Raw genomic sequence first — 20,799 nt, 5'->3', positions numbered from 1 at the left:
GAAATTTAAAAGAACTCAGCAAGAATACATTTTTGTACAATAACATCTAGCCTTACTTGGTATAAATAGGCTTATTTGTTCCAACTAAAACCAGCATACATGATTTGCAACAGCAGTTAACTTGCTATACACATTCACGTCCTAAAATGTATTGAGAAATAAATTGTTCTAAAAACCTGATGGAAACCTTCTGAGAACAATCTGCATTAGTCTCAAGTCATAATACCTTAATTTGAGAGACTACAATACCAGAAAAGTTGTAGGGTAGTATAACTCTCAAATGGTCTTTTGAAGATGGTTTTGAAATTATCTCATTTTGATCAGGTTGTTGTCAGTTTTAAAACACAGGAAACTGTCAAATGGGCTGCAGGCTTGGCTGATTCTATCTGCTGCCTATAACCTCTGTTTCCCAGCCAGAACATCTGGGCAAAGGCAGACTTCATGAAAGGTCTTTTTTTTTTCCTGATGAAAGCAGAGAGAGGAACACTGATATATTCTAGCATCCTTCCTGCCCCTTCCTAACAAAGGCTCCACCTCAAGAGAACACTGAAATGAGCAGAAGTTTACCTAACTTCTCAGTCAGAAGACCAAAGGTTTCTTCCCACAGGAAATAAAAAGCTAATAACAATTGCTAACTGTATTTTAAATAGTGCAATTATTACCCTATTTTAGGTCCATTGTTTAAAAGGATCTTGGGAATTTATCTGGAAATTAACCATTTATAACATTTCTCCTTGTGGAAATATTCTTGGAGCTCTAACTAATCAATCTAAAAGCTACATTTTTCTTAATTTCTTAAAAAAATTTCAAATTGGAGCCTGCTCAGATAAAATATTTCCCAAGAATCAGAGACGATCTCTCAGTAGAATAAATATACCACAAACGAGTCCCCCTTTAAAAAAAAAAAAGTTTGCATTTTTAAGAAAATTTAAATGTTTTACAAAATCCAAAAAGTTCTATAAACACATTTGATTTTGAATTAAATATTTCACTTCCCTGAAATCCATCCAGGTCAAAAATGTATCTACAAACACACAATATAAGTCATCATGTTGGCTTTTCCAAGCCCATTAAAATGATTGTATACCTTAAAAAAATCCAAGCTGTTTTTGCTTGGTAGAGGTGCCTCTTCAAAGTTCCTCTTCCAAACCTGCAAGAATAGTTGCAACTCCAAGGAGGGTATTCCGCTTTCTTTAACCCTCTGGGGGTCCAGCCATTTCTGAGGCCTTAGGCATGTCTGAGTCTAAATCAGTTTCACATACAGATACGCTTCCTTGTTCAGTTGCACAAGAAGTTGCTGACCTCATTGCAAAGGCATTGGAAGGGCCAGACATGGGTCTTCTACCTGACTTAGCAGCTGAGTGATCAACATACTGAGATGTCACTTGACCTATCTCCCCAGCTTCTCTCCACTTCTTGAGAGCTTCATTCCTCTCCCCTGGAGTCAGTCTGTCAAGGTGCTTAGCTTTCACAATTGGAGAAGGAAACAGGGATCCCTGAAGAACTCGGTATACAAACCTAGGACACAAAGAGCATCATAGAATTACATTCACCCCAAATGCATCCTGTGACACACAAAAAATTACAAAGTAGAAAAAGTAAAACAGTCTGGCGGTTACTTGCCTCCTTGAGGTAAAAGAGGAGGGGAAATGAATTATAAAAAGGAGATAATAACAATATTAAACAAATTAATATTTGAAAACCACTGAGAACACAGTAAATGCTTTTTAAATAAATACAAATTAATTCTGTAATGTAGAGATATCAGTAGCTGTTACAGCATAGTCTTGATGTATTAAATTGTGTTAAAAAAGATAATGCAAGCAAAGCAGATTAAGTATTGGCACATAATTAAGTATTCAAAAATGCTAGCAATTTGTATTAGTTTCCTATAGCTGCTGTGACAAATTACCACAAACTTGGTGACTTAAAACACAAATTTATTCTTTCATGGTTTGGGAAGTCAGAAGTCAAATCAGTATTGCTGGGCTGAAAGCAAGGGGCCAGCGGAGTTGAGTTCCCTCCAGAGGCTGTAGGGGAAAATCTGTTCCCTGCCTTTTCCAGCTCCTGGTGGCTGCTGGCACTCCTGACAGCTGGTGGCGGCATCACTCCAATCTCTGCACCCGGGCTCACATTGCGTACTCCTCTTCCCTGTCTGTCTCTCAGATCTCCTGCCTTGCTCTTATAACACCTGTGACTGCATTTGGGCCCACCTGCATAATCCAGGATCATTTCTAGATCCTTAGTCACATCTGCAAAGACCCTTTTCCCATGTAAGTTACCATTTTACATTTCAGCCTACTACAGGGTTGTTTCTATGGTTATTTCTGTTCTATAGATGAGTAAATAGGGGTTTGAGAAGGAACGTAATTGCTGAGGTCCCACAGCTAGTGAGTGCTGGAGCCAGTATTTAATCCAGCTCTGACTCTGAAGTCCGTGATACTGAGTTCACTCCATGACAGCACTGCTCTAATTGTTCTCAGATCTCTTAACTCTGGTAGAAGAGCCTAAATTTGTGAGCATTTTTTTACTTAATCAGCCTTTCTAATGGCCACCAAGGGCAGAAAACAGAGAGCCCAAAGGTAGAGACAAAAAGGTTTTTGTTGAAATTACAATCATCACATAAAGCGTTGGAAGATAACACAGGGAATCAAAGCCTTGAGGAAAATGATACTAAGTTATCAGCAGTGAGGCCTGCTGTTCAGGGTGAAAGTCTAAATTAGGGGCTGAAGAATTTATGTTTAAAAATGTGGAATAAACCAAGTCCAGCACTGAATTACAGAGGACTGATGTATCCCCATCTGTGACATGTTCTACAACCTCCTACCTTACCACATCTCGGTGCTACCTTGCTACTCAAAGTGTGGGCTCCAGATCAGCAGCAGGAGCAATGAGGCAGTTTGTTAGGAATGCAGAATCTCGGGCCCCACATGCAACACACTGAATCAGAATCTGCATTTTATCAATCCCCCCAGGTGATTCATAGGCATTTTCAAGATTCAATTTGAGAAGTACCATTAGTATTATATGTATTTCCTATAGTTGCTCTAAGAAATTATCACAAACTTGCTGGCTTAAAACAACAGAAATTTATTCTCACAGTTCTGGAGACCAGAAGGTCCAAGTCAGTTTCACTGAGCCAAAATCAAGATGTTGGCAGGGCCTCGCTCCCTCTACAGGCTCCAGTTTGCTCTGTTACCTGTTGCTTGCTTTGTCCAGTTTCTGGTGGCTGCCAGCATTCCTTGGCTTGTGGCTGTATCACTACAATCCCTACTTCCATGATCACATTGCCTTCTCTTCAGTTTGTGCCAAACCTCCCTCTGCCTCCCTCTTCTCCAGACGTGTGATTGCACACCTGGGTCTACCTGGATAATCCAAGATAATCTCTCATCCCTAGCTCCTTAATTTAATCACATCTGCAAAGTCCTTTTTTCCCATATAGGGTAATATTCAGAGATCCCAGAGATGAGGATGTAGATATCTTTGGGGGGATTATTTTTAGCCTACCACACTATATTGGGTGGAATTGTACTGTAAATGCTTTTTACAGAATTTTTAAAAGCTTTAACCATAAAGCAATTGTTTCTTCAGAAATTCTACAAGTTCATCTTGCCAGCTTTAAATCTGAAAGCAGGTAAAAGCAGTAAGCAATAAAGAAGCATCTCAGTTTAACAGTGTTAAATGTGCAATGATAACCACTATAAAATGACTCAGATGAGCTTTCCTTCTGCATTTCTAGAAGAAGACCCATAAAACAAAGGGATTGTGTCTGTTTTGTCTTGTGATGGTATTACAGATCAGGGCTGGCAAGTGTTTTCTGAAAAGGGTCAGAAAGTAACATTTTAGGCTTTGTGAGCCAGACAGTCTAACTACTCAACTCCACCGTGGTAGAAAAGCAATAGGCAATATGTAGCTGAACATAGCATGACTATGTTCCAAAACTTTACTTACAGAAACAGCCAGCATCCTGCTATTGATTAATATGAAATCAGCAATTTGACTCTAATGTTTTATCTATAAAGGGAGAACAACTATTTGCTATTTTGTTTTCAGTAAAACAGATTTCATAAAACTTTAAAGAGGAAGACCTCTATTAGAATTCAAAAAATTTACAGGTACAAACCCACTCATATCTCTTAGCCATTTCCTTCCCATGCAATGTTAGAAATTGGGTTAAACTGAAATGGGGAGGATAATGCAAGTCAGATAAGGAAAGAAAGCTGCATATTTGTTAGTCTTTACAGACTGCAATAGAGACTGTTACTTGCCTCCCAGTATCCATTCTCCCCTTCTTCCTTTTAGAAACTCTCCGATTTTAGCCACTCAGCTGGAATTCACATACCTACGTTATAGTTAATGAGACATAAGCAGTGATGTGTGCAACTTCTGGGTCATGCCATTTGAATTAAAGAGTGGAATTTGCTTGTCCTCCAGCTCCTTCCTTCCCCTGCTTTGCCAGCAGGGATGTGGACATGCTGATGGGCGTGCAGACCAGGGCAACGCTCTTGGGAGGAAGCAGAGCAAAAAGACAGAGGAAGGGATCTGGGTCCCTGGATAATCTCATGAAGCAGAGCTGCCCTATCCCTGTGAGCTGCCAACCAGCTTAGACTTTTATATGAGAGATAAGTAAATCTTCCAGTTTGCTTAAGCTACTTTTGTTCTCTGTTAAAATAGCAGAAACCAATGTTTTAACGAGTACACAGGTTGACTTCTCCCCCACTAAGCAGGACAGTCTGCCATCTATTCTCAGTAGTTGCTTGAAGAACTACAAGCCTATAGTTCCATTTACTCTGTTGATGATAAAACAAATGTCATACCTGGGCAGAAGAGCAATACAGGTTGTGAGGACACAAACTAAGTAGAACATTGGATCCAGCATGTGCTCCTGCATAATCCAGTAGGGGTTGGATGGTGGGTTGCACGTTACGCACATGGCTCCAAAAGTCAAGGCAAAGAAAAAATAAGACGAGATGCTACCAACAATGACCAGCATGTGGATCCAAGTCTGCAAGACAAGAAGAGCAGGTAATATGGGCACTCTTTCACTGACAGGGTTTCACGTCTGACAAAATCTGCTCCAAGAGACATGGCTAAACATTGGGGGAGTGGTATAAGAAAGCTTTGCAAACAAAACACAAAGTGCTGAAGAGATAAGGCAAGAAGAGCATCTTTCATGAATGGCCCATATCACCAGATGAATTCTGAAAAAAGGAAATCAATTGCCAAAAGATAATTCAGCCGACTACTTTATTCTGTATTGTCCATGTGCCTAAGGTGTCTAGATTTTCTCAATTTTTTTCATATAGTCACTCATTGGTCTGTTTCTTCATTAAAGGATCTCTCGAGAAACAGAATGGACAGGATACACATACACACGCACACATACACACACATATATGTATGTATGTAAATATTATGAGATTTATTCTAGGAATTAGCTTATGAGACTGTGGGAATTAGCAAGTCTGAATTCCATAAGGCAGGCTGCAAGTTGGGAACTCTGATGAAGGTTTTGATGAATTCCCCAGGAGAAGCTGGCTGGCTAAAATAGAGATAAAAATTCTTTCTGACTGCTGAAATCACCAGTTCTCTCTTTAATGCCTTCAACTGATTGGATGAGACCTCTCATTGCTGGAGGCGATCTCCTTTATTGATTATAGCTATAATCAGCCATAGACGTTATCAACTGACTAATGATTTAAATCCATGAAATACCCTCATAGTAACAATCAGGCCAGTGCTTGGTTGACCAAACAACCGAACACCACTATCTTGCCACATTGACACATGAACTGATAATGTGCAATTTTCCATGCTGTCCCCTTCCTTCCATGCTGAATAAGAAATTCGATTCCAAATGTTACAGCCACAAACCCAGCCTGGGTCACTGAGCTGCCCTTTAGAGGACAGTTTCTCTAGAGCTATCTGCAACTTTAGATGACCAAGAAATAAATCTTCGTTGTGTCATGCCAGTGAGTTTTTTTTTAAATACACCATGGCCTACTCTATGCTAACTGATATAACATCACCTGAATTTTCTTGACATATCCATTTTGACTTCCTTCCCTCTAAACCCTATTGCCTGATCTTTTTTCCTTTAAGGTATATGTGCTTTTGGCAAGTGAGATAGTGTCATTATAATGCTATTTTAAATATTATTTTTCTCAATATTTTTCTTTAAACTGGTTTGCTATTTAAATAGGTTTATTTAAAAAGAAAACCATATCACTACCTTAAATGTAACATCAGCATCACCTGCCATTTGAGACTAGAGTCTTGTTTGTCTTTGTTATAAAGGAAAATTAGCACAAGTTATTGTGGTAAAACATAACAGCATCAAACAGACTTCCTCTTTGACATTATCAGAAGTATGGAAAGAGAATCACTTTTTCATTATGCAATATCCAGTGCTATTTAGTGTAGTGTCAAGTACCAACTCATTCTATTAGTGGTTCCTCATTTTGGGGGAACACTGACTTGATTAATATTTTAGATTTTTCAGGGCTATTATTTTCAAACAAATTTTCAAGCAAGATACAATACTCTCCTTTTCTTCAGTATTTTCTTTTTTTTAAATATTCTCCTTTATCTTGGAGTCTTCCCTCATGGTAGATACTCTCAAAAGGGTCACAAAGACTATTCAATTTTGTAAAAGGTACAAACTGTTCAAAAGCTTTTGGCTAAATCCTTGATTAAGGTCATCATGCCTCTAAAAGCAATGATTCCTCCTTTTCTTCTCCCTCTCTCCCTCCCTCCCTTCTTCATTTCCTTGCATAAATGACCTTCCTTCTTTCTAAGCCCTATTCCTCCCAACCCCCCACTTTTTTTTCCTTAAGATATATGTGCTTTTGTTAAATAAGATGGTGGCTTTATGGAGTTCAGTCATTTCATGAATTGATGCAAGGAAATTAAAGAAAAGGAACACTGGGTAAAAACCAGCAGGAAGGTGGGAAGTGGTAATGAGAGTGGTGGCGGGCAAGAGCATGAAGGGAAATAGATTCATATTTTCAAAAGGGCTGACTTTTTTTGGGGGAAGGGGCACACAGAAGTCATGAGCTCTAGCCTTGCCTCCCCCAGCACAAGACACAATAAATTTCCTACTTGCTCAGGTTAGCCAGATTAGATTATTGTTGCTGCTATAATCAGTGAACTCAGACTGATACGCTAATAAATGTCAGAACCTATGATAATTCCTTAGGTGGTAAACAGAAGCACCTACGCAATTCCTAAAAATTTAATCGATTAAAAAATCAACTCCAAACATTTCACTTAGAATTTCCTTTTACAACCCATCTGATATTCACAGATATTAAACTTTTACTATGCTTTGGGATTATAGGGTGATTATAGCAGGTTATAAGCAAAGGAAATGATGTTAAAAACAATTACTGTACCCTGCTTTAGAATTTATTATAGAGTCTACATTTGTTCAGCTGCTTCCGGTTTGAAAAGCATCCATTTTAGGGATGATAAATAAACTCCAAAGATCTAGCCAGTTATCATTTATCATTCAAATATTTTTTATTTCCAACTGTACGCTAATCTTGTCCAAGACACTGGTATCCAGTGGCAAACAAAAAACAGGCATGAACTCTACCTCATAGAGATTATAATCTACTGTGCAAGATAAACCTGAATCAAATAATCACATAGTTAAATGTCTAATTATAAATAATTATCAAAGCTATGAATGAAAACAACAGGATGGTATGAAAGAATGGGTGGTGAGGGATGGGCTCTTTTGTGTAGTAACACTTGAGCTGAGATCTAGAGTCCAAAAGAAACATTTAAGCTGGCTAAAGCACAGGGATGCAAGGGGGAACTAAGAATATTCCCATAAGAAGGCACAGTAGATGTTAAAGCTCTGACGTGGTAAAGAGCTTAGTGCATCTGAGAAACTGAAAGAGGGACAGTGTGGCTCCAACTCATGAATAAGTAGAAGTGAGGCTGGAGAGAGAAGCAGGGGTGTTGTTGCATGAGGCCTTATCAGTCACATTAAGGCTTTCAGATTTTATTCCAACCCATTGAAAGGTTTTACACAAGACAGAGTGATAAGATCTGATGACTGTTTCAAAAAATATGATTCTGATCACTATGTGGAAAAAAGGCTGAGGGGTCAAATGAAGAGATGGGAAGACTAAATAGAAGGCTGTAGCAATAGTCCAGGAAGAGATGATGCTGGCTTAGAGTACAACAGAGGCCATGAGGATGCAAAGAAGTGAGCAGCATAAGGAACCACAAAGAGGTATTTTCTTCTCCAGAGATGGGTGAAATGCTCTACATCTGCTAAGGAAGGTTGACAATGAAGTTCACCATCTGAGTCCTACACATTAGCTTTGCCATGGTGAGATACTTGCAATCATTTTGATCAACAGACTTAACTGTATCAGTAAGTCAGCAGCTAAGTTTGAAAACACTCAGATTTAAATGAATGGTAGACATTCTGGAGGAAGAAAGATAAATTTTATTATTATGAGAGATGCATAAAGTCACTACTTACTAAAGGCAGCATACCAGGATTATGGCACACCTATTTTTATTTCAGTTGAAAGGTATCAGCTTGGTCATAAAGAATGCTGACCCTAAACAGATGATTGTTTTCCAACCTGACTCCCACCTCCACGAACCATTATCCACAGATATCATCAAGGGGACAAAGCCTATATTTTCTCATTTCCCTGGCCTCATGTCAACCTCAGCATAATGGCACTCAACGATCAACAAGAGCAGCCGTGAATCACCCTTCTTCCGCCGAGACATTACTCTTCTCATTACTGCTTGTAAGGCTTACCAGGGCCACTGCCAAAAGCAGACATTTCCCCAGAGCATACAGAGTCAGAGGGAGGAAAACCACTCACCAAACTCTTGCTTTCAATTACCAGATGGAGGAGAATGATGAACAAAGCAGCTGTGTTTAGAGGGTTTCCAAATGTAAAGATGTCAATGTCTGAGCCCTGGTAGGTCTGCAAAGAGATGACAACAATTGGTTGACTTGGAAGTTGAGTGCACTCGAGGATGGAAGGCCCCTAAATGATCATTTTAATCTTTGGCACAACTGAGACTTAGGACCTTTCTGCAATGTTTCTAATAATCGGTTATTTAGGATAAACTTGAATATTCCCAGAAAAGAGAGAATGACTCTCTCCCAGATAGGATATTTACTCTTTCAATGTTTCAGTTGGAATTCTTTTTTCTGAATCATGATTCATCTTCCTGGAACTTTTCATTTATAGTTCTCTTTAAGGTATATAAAAAACATTAAATCTGTTGTACTTAACAGAACTTCAAACCTTTGAAGCAACTATTATGGCCACTCTGAGTTTGTTCCTCTCCTCAGTAAATACCCCTTCCTTTCCTAAGTATATGTCTTCAAGTCCTTAACTATTCTTCAAATGACATAATTTTCTGATATTTCACCATCCTAGTCATTCTCTTCTGAATACTTTACTGGTTTTCTTGTCTATATTCCTCTTGAAATGAAGAACAACCAAAGCATTCTAGTTGGGTTAAATCAAGTGATTTTATTTGAATAAAGAATAGAAATTGTTAACTTGGAAACTATCATGTATTTCATTCTTAATACCATACTGTTTTTGACTCATTTAATTATATAGCCAGCCCTTCAATCTTATTCAAATCATTGGCAACCATTATCAAGTGGTACAGGGCTAATGAGAGACCCAAAAAGAACGAAATGGGCACTTCTCTCCAAATATTATCCACTAACTAATATATTGTGGGGTTTTAAAATAATTTAATCAGTCAATCATCAACCTGATTATATGAAAAATCTGTATTTCTAAATGCTGATATTGGTGGCACAGTACAAATATCATTGACTCATTAATAACAAATACATTCAGTGAACGAGGACTCACGTAGTAAGGCACAAAGAAGCAGACCAGGCTCTGATAAAAGGCGTCCAACAAGGTGATCCAGAAGGTGAGGGGTAAGTATGCCTGGAAATGAGAGATATGTGAGTCAAATTAACAAGGGTCAAAGCAATGACAATGAACAACACCAGCAAGTACTTGTCTTTGCTTCTCTGAGCAAGAAAGTTCTATTCTAGCCTTCATTCTCTCACTCACAAACCAGGGAGAATTTGTCAATAGTGGTGGGAAGACTGGGAGGGTGGTAGATGAATGAGATAGGTTCACAGGTGAAAACAGTCAAAGAACTTCCTGAAGGAACTCTTCTTCTACTCCTCTTGTCCTTATCAGTGGATCAGTTTTAAATCAACCTGAAAGTGTATTCGTATTACCAACATTCCATGTTCTATTGATCAGAAAGTACTGTTTCCGAAACTTCCCCCAATCCATCTATTTCTCTCCATTTTCTCTGCTTCCAAGTCACCATCAGCTTGATGAATGACTGAATGGCCATCTAACTGGCTTCTTTGTTTTCCCCATCCCAAATATAATCTTCCCATGGTAGCCAGATGGTTTTTGAAAAATATAAATCAGTTCATATCACCTCCTGTAATTAATCAAACTGATCCCCTTGAATCCCTCCAATGAGTTCCTATTGCATTTACAATACAGCTTAAATCCCTTCCCATGGCCTATAAGGTCCTGCATGGTCTGCCCATTGCACTGGCCTCCAGGGTCATCTCCCACCATTCTGACCCTCATTCACTAAGCTCCAGCCACATGGACTTTGGTTCTATGTCTCAAACATGCCAAATCTGCTCTTTCCTCAGTGCTTTGCCTGTGCTCTGCCCAGAACTCCTATCCTAGTTTAAATCTCACTTCCTCATAGATATACTCTCGTTCAGTCAAAAAGTTGTGCCCACCCAATCACCTACTACCAAGTCACTCTTAGAAATCGCTCATCACTGTCAGAAATAATCTTACTTGTTCACTTAACAATTATCTGGATTTCTTACCAGAATACAAGTGTTATAAAGTCAGACTTTGTCTCTTTTATCCATGTGATTAAAAAAGTACCTGGTACTTAGTAGATACTCAGTAAATACTCATTGAATTAATAAACTATTCTTATTTAATTTTTAATGTGCTAAAGTGTTTTCTATCAAAAGCTTGTAGAAAGAAAGAGAAGGATCTATAGAGACACTAGTTAAGTGATTGCAAACAGTTTTCAAAACAAGAGCCAACCCTGACAGAGTGGTAATGTCTGCTAGGATAAATGTTTGTAACGGAGTCTGAGGCTGCATTCTGACCCAGCAAGAAAGAGTGCTGTGATTCTTAGTGATGTCTGCCATAGAAAAAAATGGCAGCACAAGTACCATACCCTTGAGCTAGTCTTTTCTTTTCTTAATATGTTCTTTTTAGTCTTGTTTCCTTCCAAATACGAAATGAGACTGAAACTTCCTTAAAAATCAGTGCAGTCTAAATATACAAATTCTCTCTATATATTCTTCCATTCTTCAAAAGATTCCCCTTAGGATTTTTGTATCTATAATTTCATTTACTTCCTTATATTCTGGAAAAATCAAAACAATGACAATTTGTTGTTTTCAGTCTACATTTCTCTGTATCTTCCTTTACTATTTCCTCTTTGGAAATGATGGGTCATTCTGTCTGCCTTTCCTTTATCCAAGTGTCCATAAAATCTAGCAGGAAACACAATCAAATGGTGCAAGAGAATGTGTCAGAGTCAAAAAAGGTAACCAAAGTGCCACTAGACAAGAGAATGATTTAGGGACAAATTAAAATATAATTTCATGCTTCTGAAGAAATAGAGATTGCTCAAAAAATCTACAACAAAAAGGCAAAAGTACAATTTCCTCCTTGGCCACATGAGTAGCTGGGAAGAGAGGAGTGATGGGTCAAGGATAAAATGAATGAGAGACTTAAGGGATTAACTCACAGGATGTGAAAACTGAAAGGAAATCTGGACACAAAGTCAAAGACAGAAAAGAAGACTGTGAAGGTGATCAGAGGTGGGTAATGGACAATTGCCAATTGCATCTTGGAAGGGAAGACTGTGACGACAGCTATTCAGACCTTTAAAGAAAAGAGATTCCATAAACCCTGGAGAGTAAGACACAAAAGACAGGAAAAGGCCCAAACATAAAATAGAATTTGTTTGGAGGCCAAGTTCAAAGAAAGGGCAACTTCTGGAAGGTGAAGTCAATGAAATCAATTACCTTTTATCAATGTCCACGTGCTGGAACCTGCCTGTTATTATCATGTGCTATTAAACTTCCCAGTTCAATAGAACAATGTGTGCCAAGGATTGATATCAGGGTTTCAACAACAGGAAACAATGACCTCAATTCATCTGAGGTTAAGGATCAATTACTATCTTTGGTCTGTACAAATGGATTTTTAAAACACTAGTTATAAAACCTTGATTGAAGGGCTCTATTTGTCCCCTCCCAAAAGGACTTGGAATTAACTGAGTCCTGGGCCAGGGGATGATCCTTACTGATATTAACCAGACATTCCTGGGTTCTGGCCCTTGAACTTTCTTCCTTGATCTGAATGGACTGGATGATATTAAGTAATTATAAGCATTTCTTATTCCCTATAAGCTGAATATATGAATCTCTGTTTCAGCTTTGAGAATGGATGTGAATGTGATTTTCTGGCACCCACCTCTGATTTCTGACCACTATTGTAGAGTTCAGGAAGCAGCATAAGGGTCTCTGCAGATACATCTTTCTCCAAAACACCATAAATGACAGGAGGGGCAGATGTGAAAAGGAGGTTGAAGAGGATCAAAACCCAATAGTCAGTCATGGATGTTCCTGAAAACCCACAGAAGAACTGGTACCAGAAAAGGAGGTTCACATAGGCCTATGGATACAAAGAGGAAACGTTTGCATCTTAGAAAAAGTAATGTGTGCTACGGCCATACATTCCATGCTCTACCACTTTAAGCTGTGTGATCTTAGCCTCAGCTTTCTCGCATACAAAATGGTAGACCACAATTTACCTTGTAGCTGGGTTTATTTGTTTGGTTAGTAAATGTTTTATCAAATCAAAACATATACATATATATCACTATGTGGAGCTAGAACTGTTCAAATAATACTTTGTAACTATTTATAATAATACAAATAATTAATAATCATTCATTCAATCTGCATAACACCATGGGAATTATTATAAATAATAATTCATTCAATCTGCATAACACCATGGGAATTATTGTTTCCATTTTACAGATGAGGAAACTGAGGCACAGAGAGGCTAAGGAATTTGCCCAAAGTAAGTGGAGGGCCAGTACTCAAATTCAGGCATTTTAGCTCTAGATGTAAATCACCTAGCTCAGTGCCTAGGCATAGCAGGCACCAGAAAAATGTTCATTCTCTGGCTTTCTGGTTTCACAATTACTTTTTAGTGGTGAAGTGGATGGTACCGATAGGTGACCAACTGTTCCGATTTCCCTAGGACTGAGGGGTTTTCCAGGATGGGGGATTCTCAGTGACAAAACCAGGACAGTTCCAGGCAAACCAGGCAAAAACACCCCACGTAGTTTCCTCTAGTATTTTGTCTCAGACACACTGAGTCCACCAAAGCAAAAGCCTTGTGCTCTCAAGCAAGGCAGGCCACAGGAAAGGTTACCGGACTTAAGTTTAGGGGATTTTGCTGTAAGGCCTGGGAACAGTTCTTATAAGACCTTAGGTAATTTTCTTTACCTCTCTGAATTCTGGTTTCCTCATCAGTAAAATGAAAATTCTAACACCTCAGGATTTAGTATCAAGATCAAGTTAGAGAGTGCTCATGACCTATAGAGTGCTAAACAGATGTTAAGGTATTGTTATCATTGGCATCACAGATACACTACACCACCTTAGCACAGGGATCTCAATCCTTAGAATAAAGTTTCTTTAGTCTATGATCCACAGATATGCATCATACCCAGCTCCTGAAAATGTACCATTTTTGGGGTACATGTGATTTGGGACAATATAGTCTGAATTGAATACATAGTCTTCATCAGGATCTCAAAAGTTGTCTATGACCCAAGAACAACTGTCTTAGAAAGATAAGCAATTTTAATGGCTCCGGTACTGGCCCTTTCCTCTAGGTCTATACAACACTCATTTTTGGCTAGGTAAATGAGGTAGAAATTAAGTCTGGAGGAAATCAGTATGAATAGCCTTCTAAAGGTTACAGAGCAGGAAATCCACAGGGTTCTTATTTCCCAGCAATGCATTCTCTACCAACTAACACTCCCTATCTCTCCAAGAGCACAAAGCATCTCTTTCTAATGTTAGTGTTTCTCAACCCTTGAGTTTAATCTATGTGGGTGGGGGGGTAGTGACATAAGGGAAACGATAGGAAAATGCAAAAAGTATTATTTTAAAAAATTGGGTGAAGGGCTTCTCTCTAAAAATCATTGACCACTAGGTCCTAAGTTATAAGCCACACCTTTCTCCAGAATCCTACATTCAGGGAGAAACTTTATGAATTTCAAAAAGTTTCTTAAAGTATCTGGGTTTTATTAAACTTTGAGTACATATGCTAATAAAAATTAGTAAAGTACTGAAAGCTTCCTGAAAATTTCATTACAGGAAAAATGCTCCTGCTGACAAATATACATACACAGATCTAAATTACACATCTAGGATTATTCTACAAATGACCCATTTAAGTTACTTTTTTTCAAAAGATGGTCTTTCAATAGAGGGGTAAAAATTTCTATTTATTACTAAAATTCTACAAATGTACTTTAAAGATTAAGAATAAACGTGGTCTAGAAAATCACAGCATATTTACATGTTCACCCTACCTGGAAGTGGCTTAAGTGAACCAATCTAAAGTCAACATGACTCTATGACAGGGGAAAATGAAATTTAAGTAGTATGCTAAAGACTGCACCAGGCAGAGCCACGACTTCCAGTCAAATTCTAGAACTTTATGAATTATATAAGCAAAATAAAATTCCTTTACCATCAAATAACTACCAAGCACAGACATATTTAATAGGCTTGCTAAATAATTCTTGCATTTGTGAGTGCTAGCCAGCCACAGGCCAAGCAGCTATACAGGTTTACATGTATATCAGTGTCTTCACTGTATTACGAGGGACATCATTTGGGGACAGCAAATATTTCTTGGTATTTACTGTAAAACAGAAGCAAGACTTTTCATTCCCTACTGCCAAATAGCATTAAACATTTCACAATTCTGCCTGTCACAACCTTTTTACAGAAGGTCAAAACTTGGATTTTAAATGAACCAGACAGGACTTAATTGAATTTAAATGCACAGGGAGTAGAAAATGCTAGCAGATGGACAAGTCCAGAAATTCGCTGTCAGCAGCTGAAACACAGCATATTCCAGATTATTTCTGGTAAGACAGCCAGATTGTTCCTAGCTGCTCCCAAAATGTCAATTAGCAAGGTAAGGTTAGCATAGGACACTTTTTCTTCATTACTTATGCAATCAGGATTGAAAGGTGGGAAGGGGGAAGGGACAAATTTTCTGGAGTTACATACCACATTCTTGTAGAAAAAATAGAGAATCATGTTGGAAAGTCGCATATAACACCAGTGCCCATGGACAAGAAGGAGCTTGCTGAGATGTCTGAACTGAGAAATGGCAAAGTCACTGGCCATCACAGCCTGCAGAAGCAAAGGGGAGAGAATGCCACCCAGAGTGACCAAACATGTTACAACACATGGACAACTGGAGCATCATCAGGCTGAGTAGTCAAATATGTTGTTTAAACCTTACACAGACCAAGAAGCCCCATGAAAGGAGAACCTTAATGCGTTGTTGAGGATTACTACTCAGCTTTCCAATATGGTCACATGAAACAAGACTTCTCCAATCATTACTACTCATGATGTAGTTTCAGCAAATGGACTTACCCTAGAAAGCATCTTTATTAGCAAGAGCTATTTTCTGCATTACACTATGTGTTCGGCTTCTTCTTGGTGAGAATAGTTAGAAGTATAACAGACATGACTTTGTATGACTGTGCATTATGTGTCAGGCAAATGTGTATTTGAATCTCTCATCTGGCATAGAAATGTCATAATTTACAATTCTCAGGAAACCCTAAGCCCCACATCCCACCTTCCTCTGACAGCATTTGTTCCATACATGAAAAGCAGTGTTTTGGATGACAAGCTTTTACCTGAACTTTGTGTATAAAATACTATCCAATACACACACACACGCACATGTGCGTGGGCACACATCAGAATAAATAGGGTCACTACCACCCTCTTATTTATTCATATTCATAGTCATAGTCATGTATTCATATACATTCTCTCTCTTTAAGAACATTAGATCCTTTATTCAAATCCTTAGTAGCTTTCTTCAGTGTTAGAATTTAACATAGTTATTGCAAGTGTGGTGGATTGAATTGTGTGCCCCAGTATGGACAGGTTCTTGGTCCAGGTCTGCATTCTGGTGGGTGCGGACCCATTGTAAAAAGAATCTCTTGAAGATGCTACATCAGTTAAGGTGTGGCCTAAGTGAATCAGGTTGGGCTTTAATATAGATTACCAGAGTCCTTTGTAAGTAGAATGGAATTCAGACAGAGCAAGAGAGAGCCACCTGGAGAAGCCGGAAGTCAACAGAACCCGGAGGAGAAAGGAAGAAACATTGCCAAGTGAGTTGCCATGTGACAGAAAAGCAAAAGACCACGGGTTGCCAGCAGTCATCCCCAGAACACCACAGCCTTCAGGGAGAAAGCATCACCTTCCTGACACCTCAATTTTGGACTTCTAACCTCAAAAGTGTGAGCCAATAAATTCCCATCATTTATGTCAACCTGTTGTATGGTATTTGTTTTAGCAGCCAGAAAATTAAGACACAGGGCTAAAAGATGTATTCCTATGACCTAGATTAGCTCTATTTTTTAAACTGAATAAGTGCTCAAACAGCTAAAATTAGCCAAGAAAATACCAGGCATATAATATCCATCCAGCAAATAACCAATGAATGATGGATGTACTTCCTATCTCCCAATCCTGGGCTATCCACAGACAGCTTTGGGCAGTTCAAGATCATGGTTCTTGGATGCACATTTACTCACCTGCATGCCTTCTTGGCCTGAGATTCCTATTCCAATGTCTGCCACTTGTATCATGCTAACATCATTAGCACCATCACCTTTACGGGACAAAACAAAAGGTGAGAGACATAACAAGATTAAGGAATACATGCAAACTTTGCAAATAAATAGTGGCCATTTGAGCAAACAAACAGATCCCTCAAAATTTATCTCATTTCTCCAACTTATCTGGAAGAAAGTTAAGTAGGAACTGAATGTGACACCCCACTCCATCAAGAAGAAGGCCAACCTCGTTAACACTGCCTTCAAGTCCTTCAGGCTAGAGCACCTATATGGATTGATCTTCCCTTTTACCAGGACACTCACTGTACTTTCAGTTCTTCTACTATCCTTCTCCTTTTAGCCACTGCACATAAAGGTATTCTATTCTTGTAACACTCTCCTCATCACCTGCAACCCACCTTGCTGAACTTTAATAGCTCTTACTCTCACCTTAGATGTTATTTCTTCTGGGAAACCTTCCCATACTCACTTAAGAATAGATCAGATGCCCCCTCCTCAGGCTCTAGAATCAGCCTGTGTATAGCTCTATCATACCTTATCACATGGTATATGGTTACATATGGATTTATTGGTCTCCCCCACTTTGGAAATGTCTCAGGAGGAGGAACTGCATTCCTGCTGGTAATGGGCATTGGGTGTTTCCAACTGCCTGCCCACCATTTGCCTGTTTTCTGGTAAGAGTACCCTGATTTTCCTTGGGAACTCTGAATCCACGTAGTTTGTCAGGGCAAACCCAAACCCCTAGGTTTATGGGTAGGTAATTGACCCAGACCTGGCAAATCAGCATCTTCTGTTCCCTGGCCTCGGTGATTGCTGCAGGGATGACACATGACCCCAACTTAATTCTCATAATTAAAAAGTCTCAGGGTCCAGGAGATTGAATAGTTTATTTGTTTATATGTATATTAAAAAAAATATTGAATGAAATTTAATTCTAATTGTGATATTTTACTGCAAACAATCTGAAAAAGGTGCTATCCTTTCACTGGGGTTGCTAATATGATAGGATGTAAGCCTGAGAATTTTCAGTGGCTGTATCACCACCACGAAGGGAGAGCTACCTGAGACTAGAAGCAATCCAGGAGAAAACAGATTGAAGAAATGGCTGAGCCCTCATCTTGCTAAACTCTAAAAATTGGAGTGTTTCAGGGCTTAATCTCATACTGCTTCTTTCCTCCATTTATGCTCACGTTTTTGATGATCTCATCTACTATCGAAGCTTAAAATGTCATCACTAGATGTATGTCTCAAAAAATTTGTATCACTAGCCACTTTCTCATTCCTAAATTCCAGGCTTTTATATCTAGCAGCCTACCTGACATCATCCCTTAAACATCTAAAGAATTTTTCAAACTTAACATGTATAAGACCCAAATCCTGACTCTACCCTCTGCCATATCCATAAATGGCAGCTCTATCCTTTCTGTTCTCAGACAAAAACTTGCATCACCTTTTACATCCCTTTCTCTCACATTAACAAATCCAATCTATCAGCAAATGTCAACAGCTCTTCCTTCAAAGTAGGTTCACTGTCTGACCACATTTCATCACCTCTACTACTACCACCTGGGCCCGAGCCACTACTATCTTTTGTCTTGATTATTTGAATAGTCTCTTTATTGGTCTCCTGATTTCTGTCTTTGTACCTCAAGAATTACTCTCAATACAGTAGCCAGAAAAGTTCTCCCCTCAGAGCTCACTAATGGGTCCCTCATTTCCTTCAACTCTCTGCTCACATACAACCTTATTAGTGAGACCATCTCTGAAAACCTTATTTACATTAGCAGCACCTTCTCCAGGGCTCCATAGCTCCCTCATCCTGCTTTATTTTTCTCAGTAGCATTTATCACTACTTGATATCTTATATATTTGTACTTTTTATTTTACAGTATGCACTCAACCCCCAGCCTCCACACACTAGAATGTAATGTCTGAAGAAAAGGTACTTTGTCAATATTATATAATCCTGTATCTTCCATTGCCTATAAAAATGCCTGGTTCATAGAAAGCACTCAAAAAGTATTTGTTGAATAGATAAACAAATTGTTCTTCGTGTTTTCAATTCTATGATTCACTACCCTATTTAAGCCAGTGTCTGACATGTAACACAAAGAGTCCTATTATATCGTTTTTCACATCCTTACCACCTGGTTCCTAGCAGGTGGTCAAATAATTCATGGAGGGGAAGGAGGAAGGGAGAGAAAGGGAGAAAGTAAAAAGAGTGACAGGAAGTTGGGGATAGGGAAAGTAGGGAGGGAAGGGGTGGAGGAAAAGGATAGACAGAGGATAAACAGAGGTATGGAAAGAAGGAGAGAGAGAAGGTCAGTTGAAGGATCTACCTCTGCTATGGCATGAAAAGGGAGAAGTGCAGAGCCCAGTCCCATACCCACTCACCGATGGCCAGGGTCATCACTCGGAGATGGTTGCGTACCAATTTCACCACCTCGCTTTTCTGCAGGGGCGTGGCTCGGCAGCAGATCACAGCCTGACACCATGCAGTCAGCTCCAGGAATTGCCTTTGGAGACTCTCTTGCAGGGCAAACTCTAGGGTCCTCCCAGTGATAATGAGTCCAGCCCGCAGCCCCAAGTCCTGGGGGGTGGGAAGCTGACATAGATCCTCATTTAATGATGCTTGCTCTGGAGAAGCTTGATTCTTCTTCTGAAGTCCTTTCAAAATTGTGCTCATCAGCATCTCACAGGCATCCTTCAAACAAGAGACAAAGAAGGTAAGCCCTTGGGGCTCCCATGGTGGACACATCCAGCTAAATTTGTCATTTTCAGTCTTTAGCAATTCCTGCAGCAAGGCAACCCGAGATAGTGAATAAGCCACCACTTGTCAAGACCTCACAGCATTTCCAGAGAGTTCTGTGTGTATATGTAGATGGATTACAAGGATGAGAGACATCTCCCTCTCAATTCTACAGCTAAGAACTAGGATTCATATTTCTTTATATGTAGTTTGACTTTTCAAACAGAGCCTCAAAAGCCTTTGCATCTCATTCTGCCATTTACTAGCTGCTTGACCTTACACAAATTACATGATCTCTCTGACCCTCAATTTTGTCATCTCAGAAATGGGAATATTATCTACATCATACTGTTGTGAGGAATAAGTGCAGTTACACATATGCAAAGCTCCTGGTGTAAGGAGTGACACAGCAGACATTTAAAATCCTCCATAATATGAATGATAATTACCCGTGGTTTTATGATTATAGGTGTTTTTATCCTGTTTTATTTGTGTGTGTGTTTAGTTTTTACAATTGCAGCTTTTTCATTGTAGAATTAATACAACAATATAGAAAAGTAACCTGAAATAGGGGCCAGGAAATTTAATCAAAGCTTGAATAGTAAGCAAGTGTGAGCACTTAGACAATTCAAAACCTTTTGGAGTCTTGGGTTCCTGATCTATAAAATGGAGATAATTTTATCTGCTGTACTTTTAGTAATTATCAAATAATATCAGGTATGAAAAAGTCTGTTATAGATTCTACTAAACAATATGAATATAAATTTAACAATCTCAGGAGAAAATTTTAAATGAAATTATAAAATTTACAAAATTAAATGATGGGGATTCTGGGAAGACGGCGGTATAGAAAGAAGTGGAAGACTTAGTCTCCCCCAGAACAATTCATAAATGAATAAAAAACCAGTAAATAACCTGGATTAACAGCAGGGAGACAAATGTGACTGTACACTCAACATCCACAGACATGAATTGGGAGGAATGCCCGAGATCACAGCATAAAATCTGTAAGTAAAACTGCAGACCTGCACTGAGAGCCTAGA

The 20,799-nt window shown here is 38.9% G+C and overlaps 1 protein-coding gene across 8 annotated transcripts in view; it reads right to left on the bottom strand.

Moving 5' to 3' along the window:
- Positions 1-451: 451 nt before the first annotated feature.
- Positions 452-20,799, bottom strand: part of ATP10D (ATPase phospholipid transporting 10D (putative)) — a 145,704-nt gene continuing 125,356 nt past the window's right edge. For 6 of the 8 annotated variants that reach the window (XM_037829729.1, XM_037829731.1, XM_037829733.1 and 3 more), the window contains 8 exons: positions 19,402-19,711; positions 16,966-17,042; positions 15,413-15,538; positions 12,561-12,761; positions 9,879-9,959; positions 8,859-8,963; positions 4,818-5,005; positions 452-1,518 (listed from right to left, as the gene is read on the bottom strand). In XM_037829729.1, the coding sequence (XP_037685657.1) occupies positions 1,194-1,518; positions 4,818-5,005; positions 8,859-8,963; positions 9,879-9,959; positions 12,561-12,761; positions 15,413-15,538; positions 16,966-17,042; positions 19,402-19,711 (1,413 nt within the window). In that variant the 3' untranslated portion in view covers positions 452-1,193. Of the gene's footprint in view, positions 1,519-4,268; positions 4,505-4,817; positions 5,006-8,858; positions 8,964-9,878; positions 9,960-12,560; positions 12,762-15,412; positions 15,539-16,965; positions 17,043-19,401; positions 19,712-20,799 lie in introns of all 8 variants that reach the window. The other 2 variants (XM_037829730.1, XR_005215851.1) reach the window with 2 other exon arrangements.

This window comes from Choloepus didactylus, chromosome 3 (genome assembly GCF_015220235.1).
Source record: "Choloepus didactylus isolate mChoDid1 chromosome 3, mChoDid1.pri, whole genome shotgun sequence".
Lineage (NCBI taxonomy): Eukaryota > Metazoa > Chordata > Mammalia > Pilosa > Megalonychidae > Choloepus > Choloepus didactylus.
This window is presented reverse-complemented; position numbering and strand designations above follow the sequence as displayed.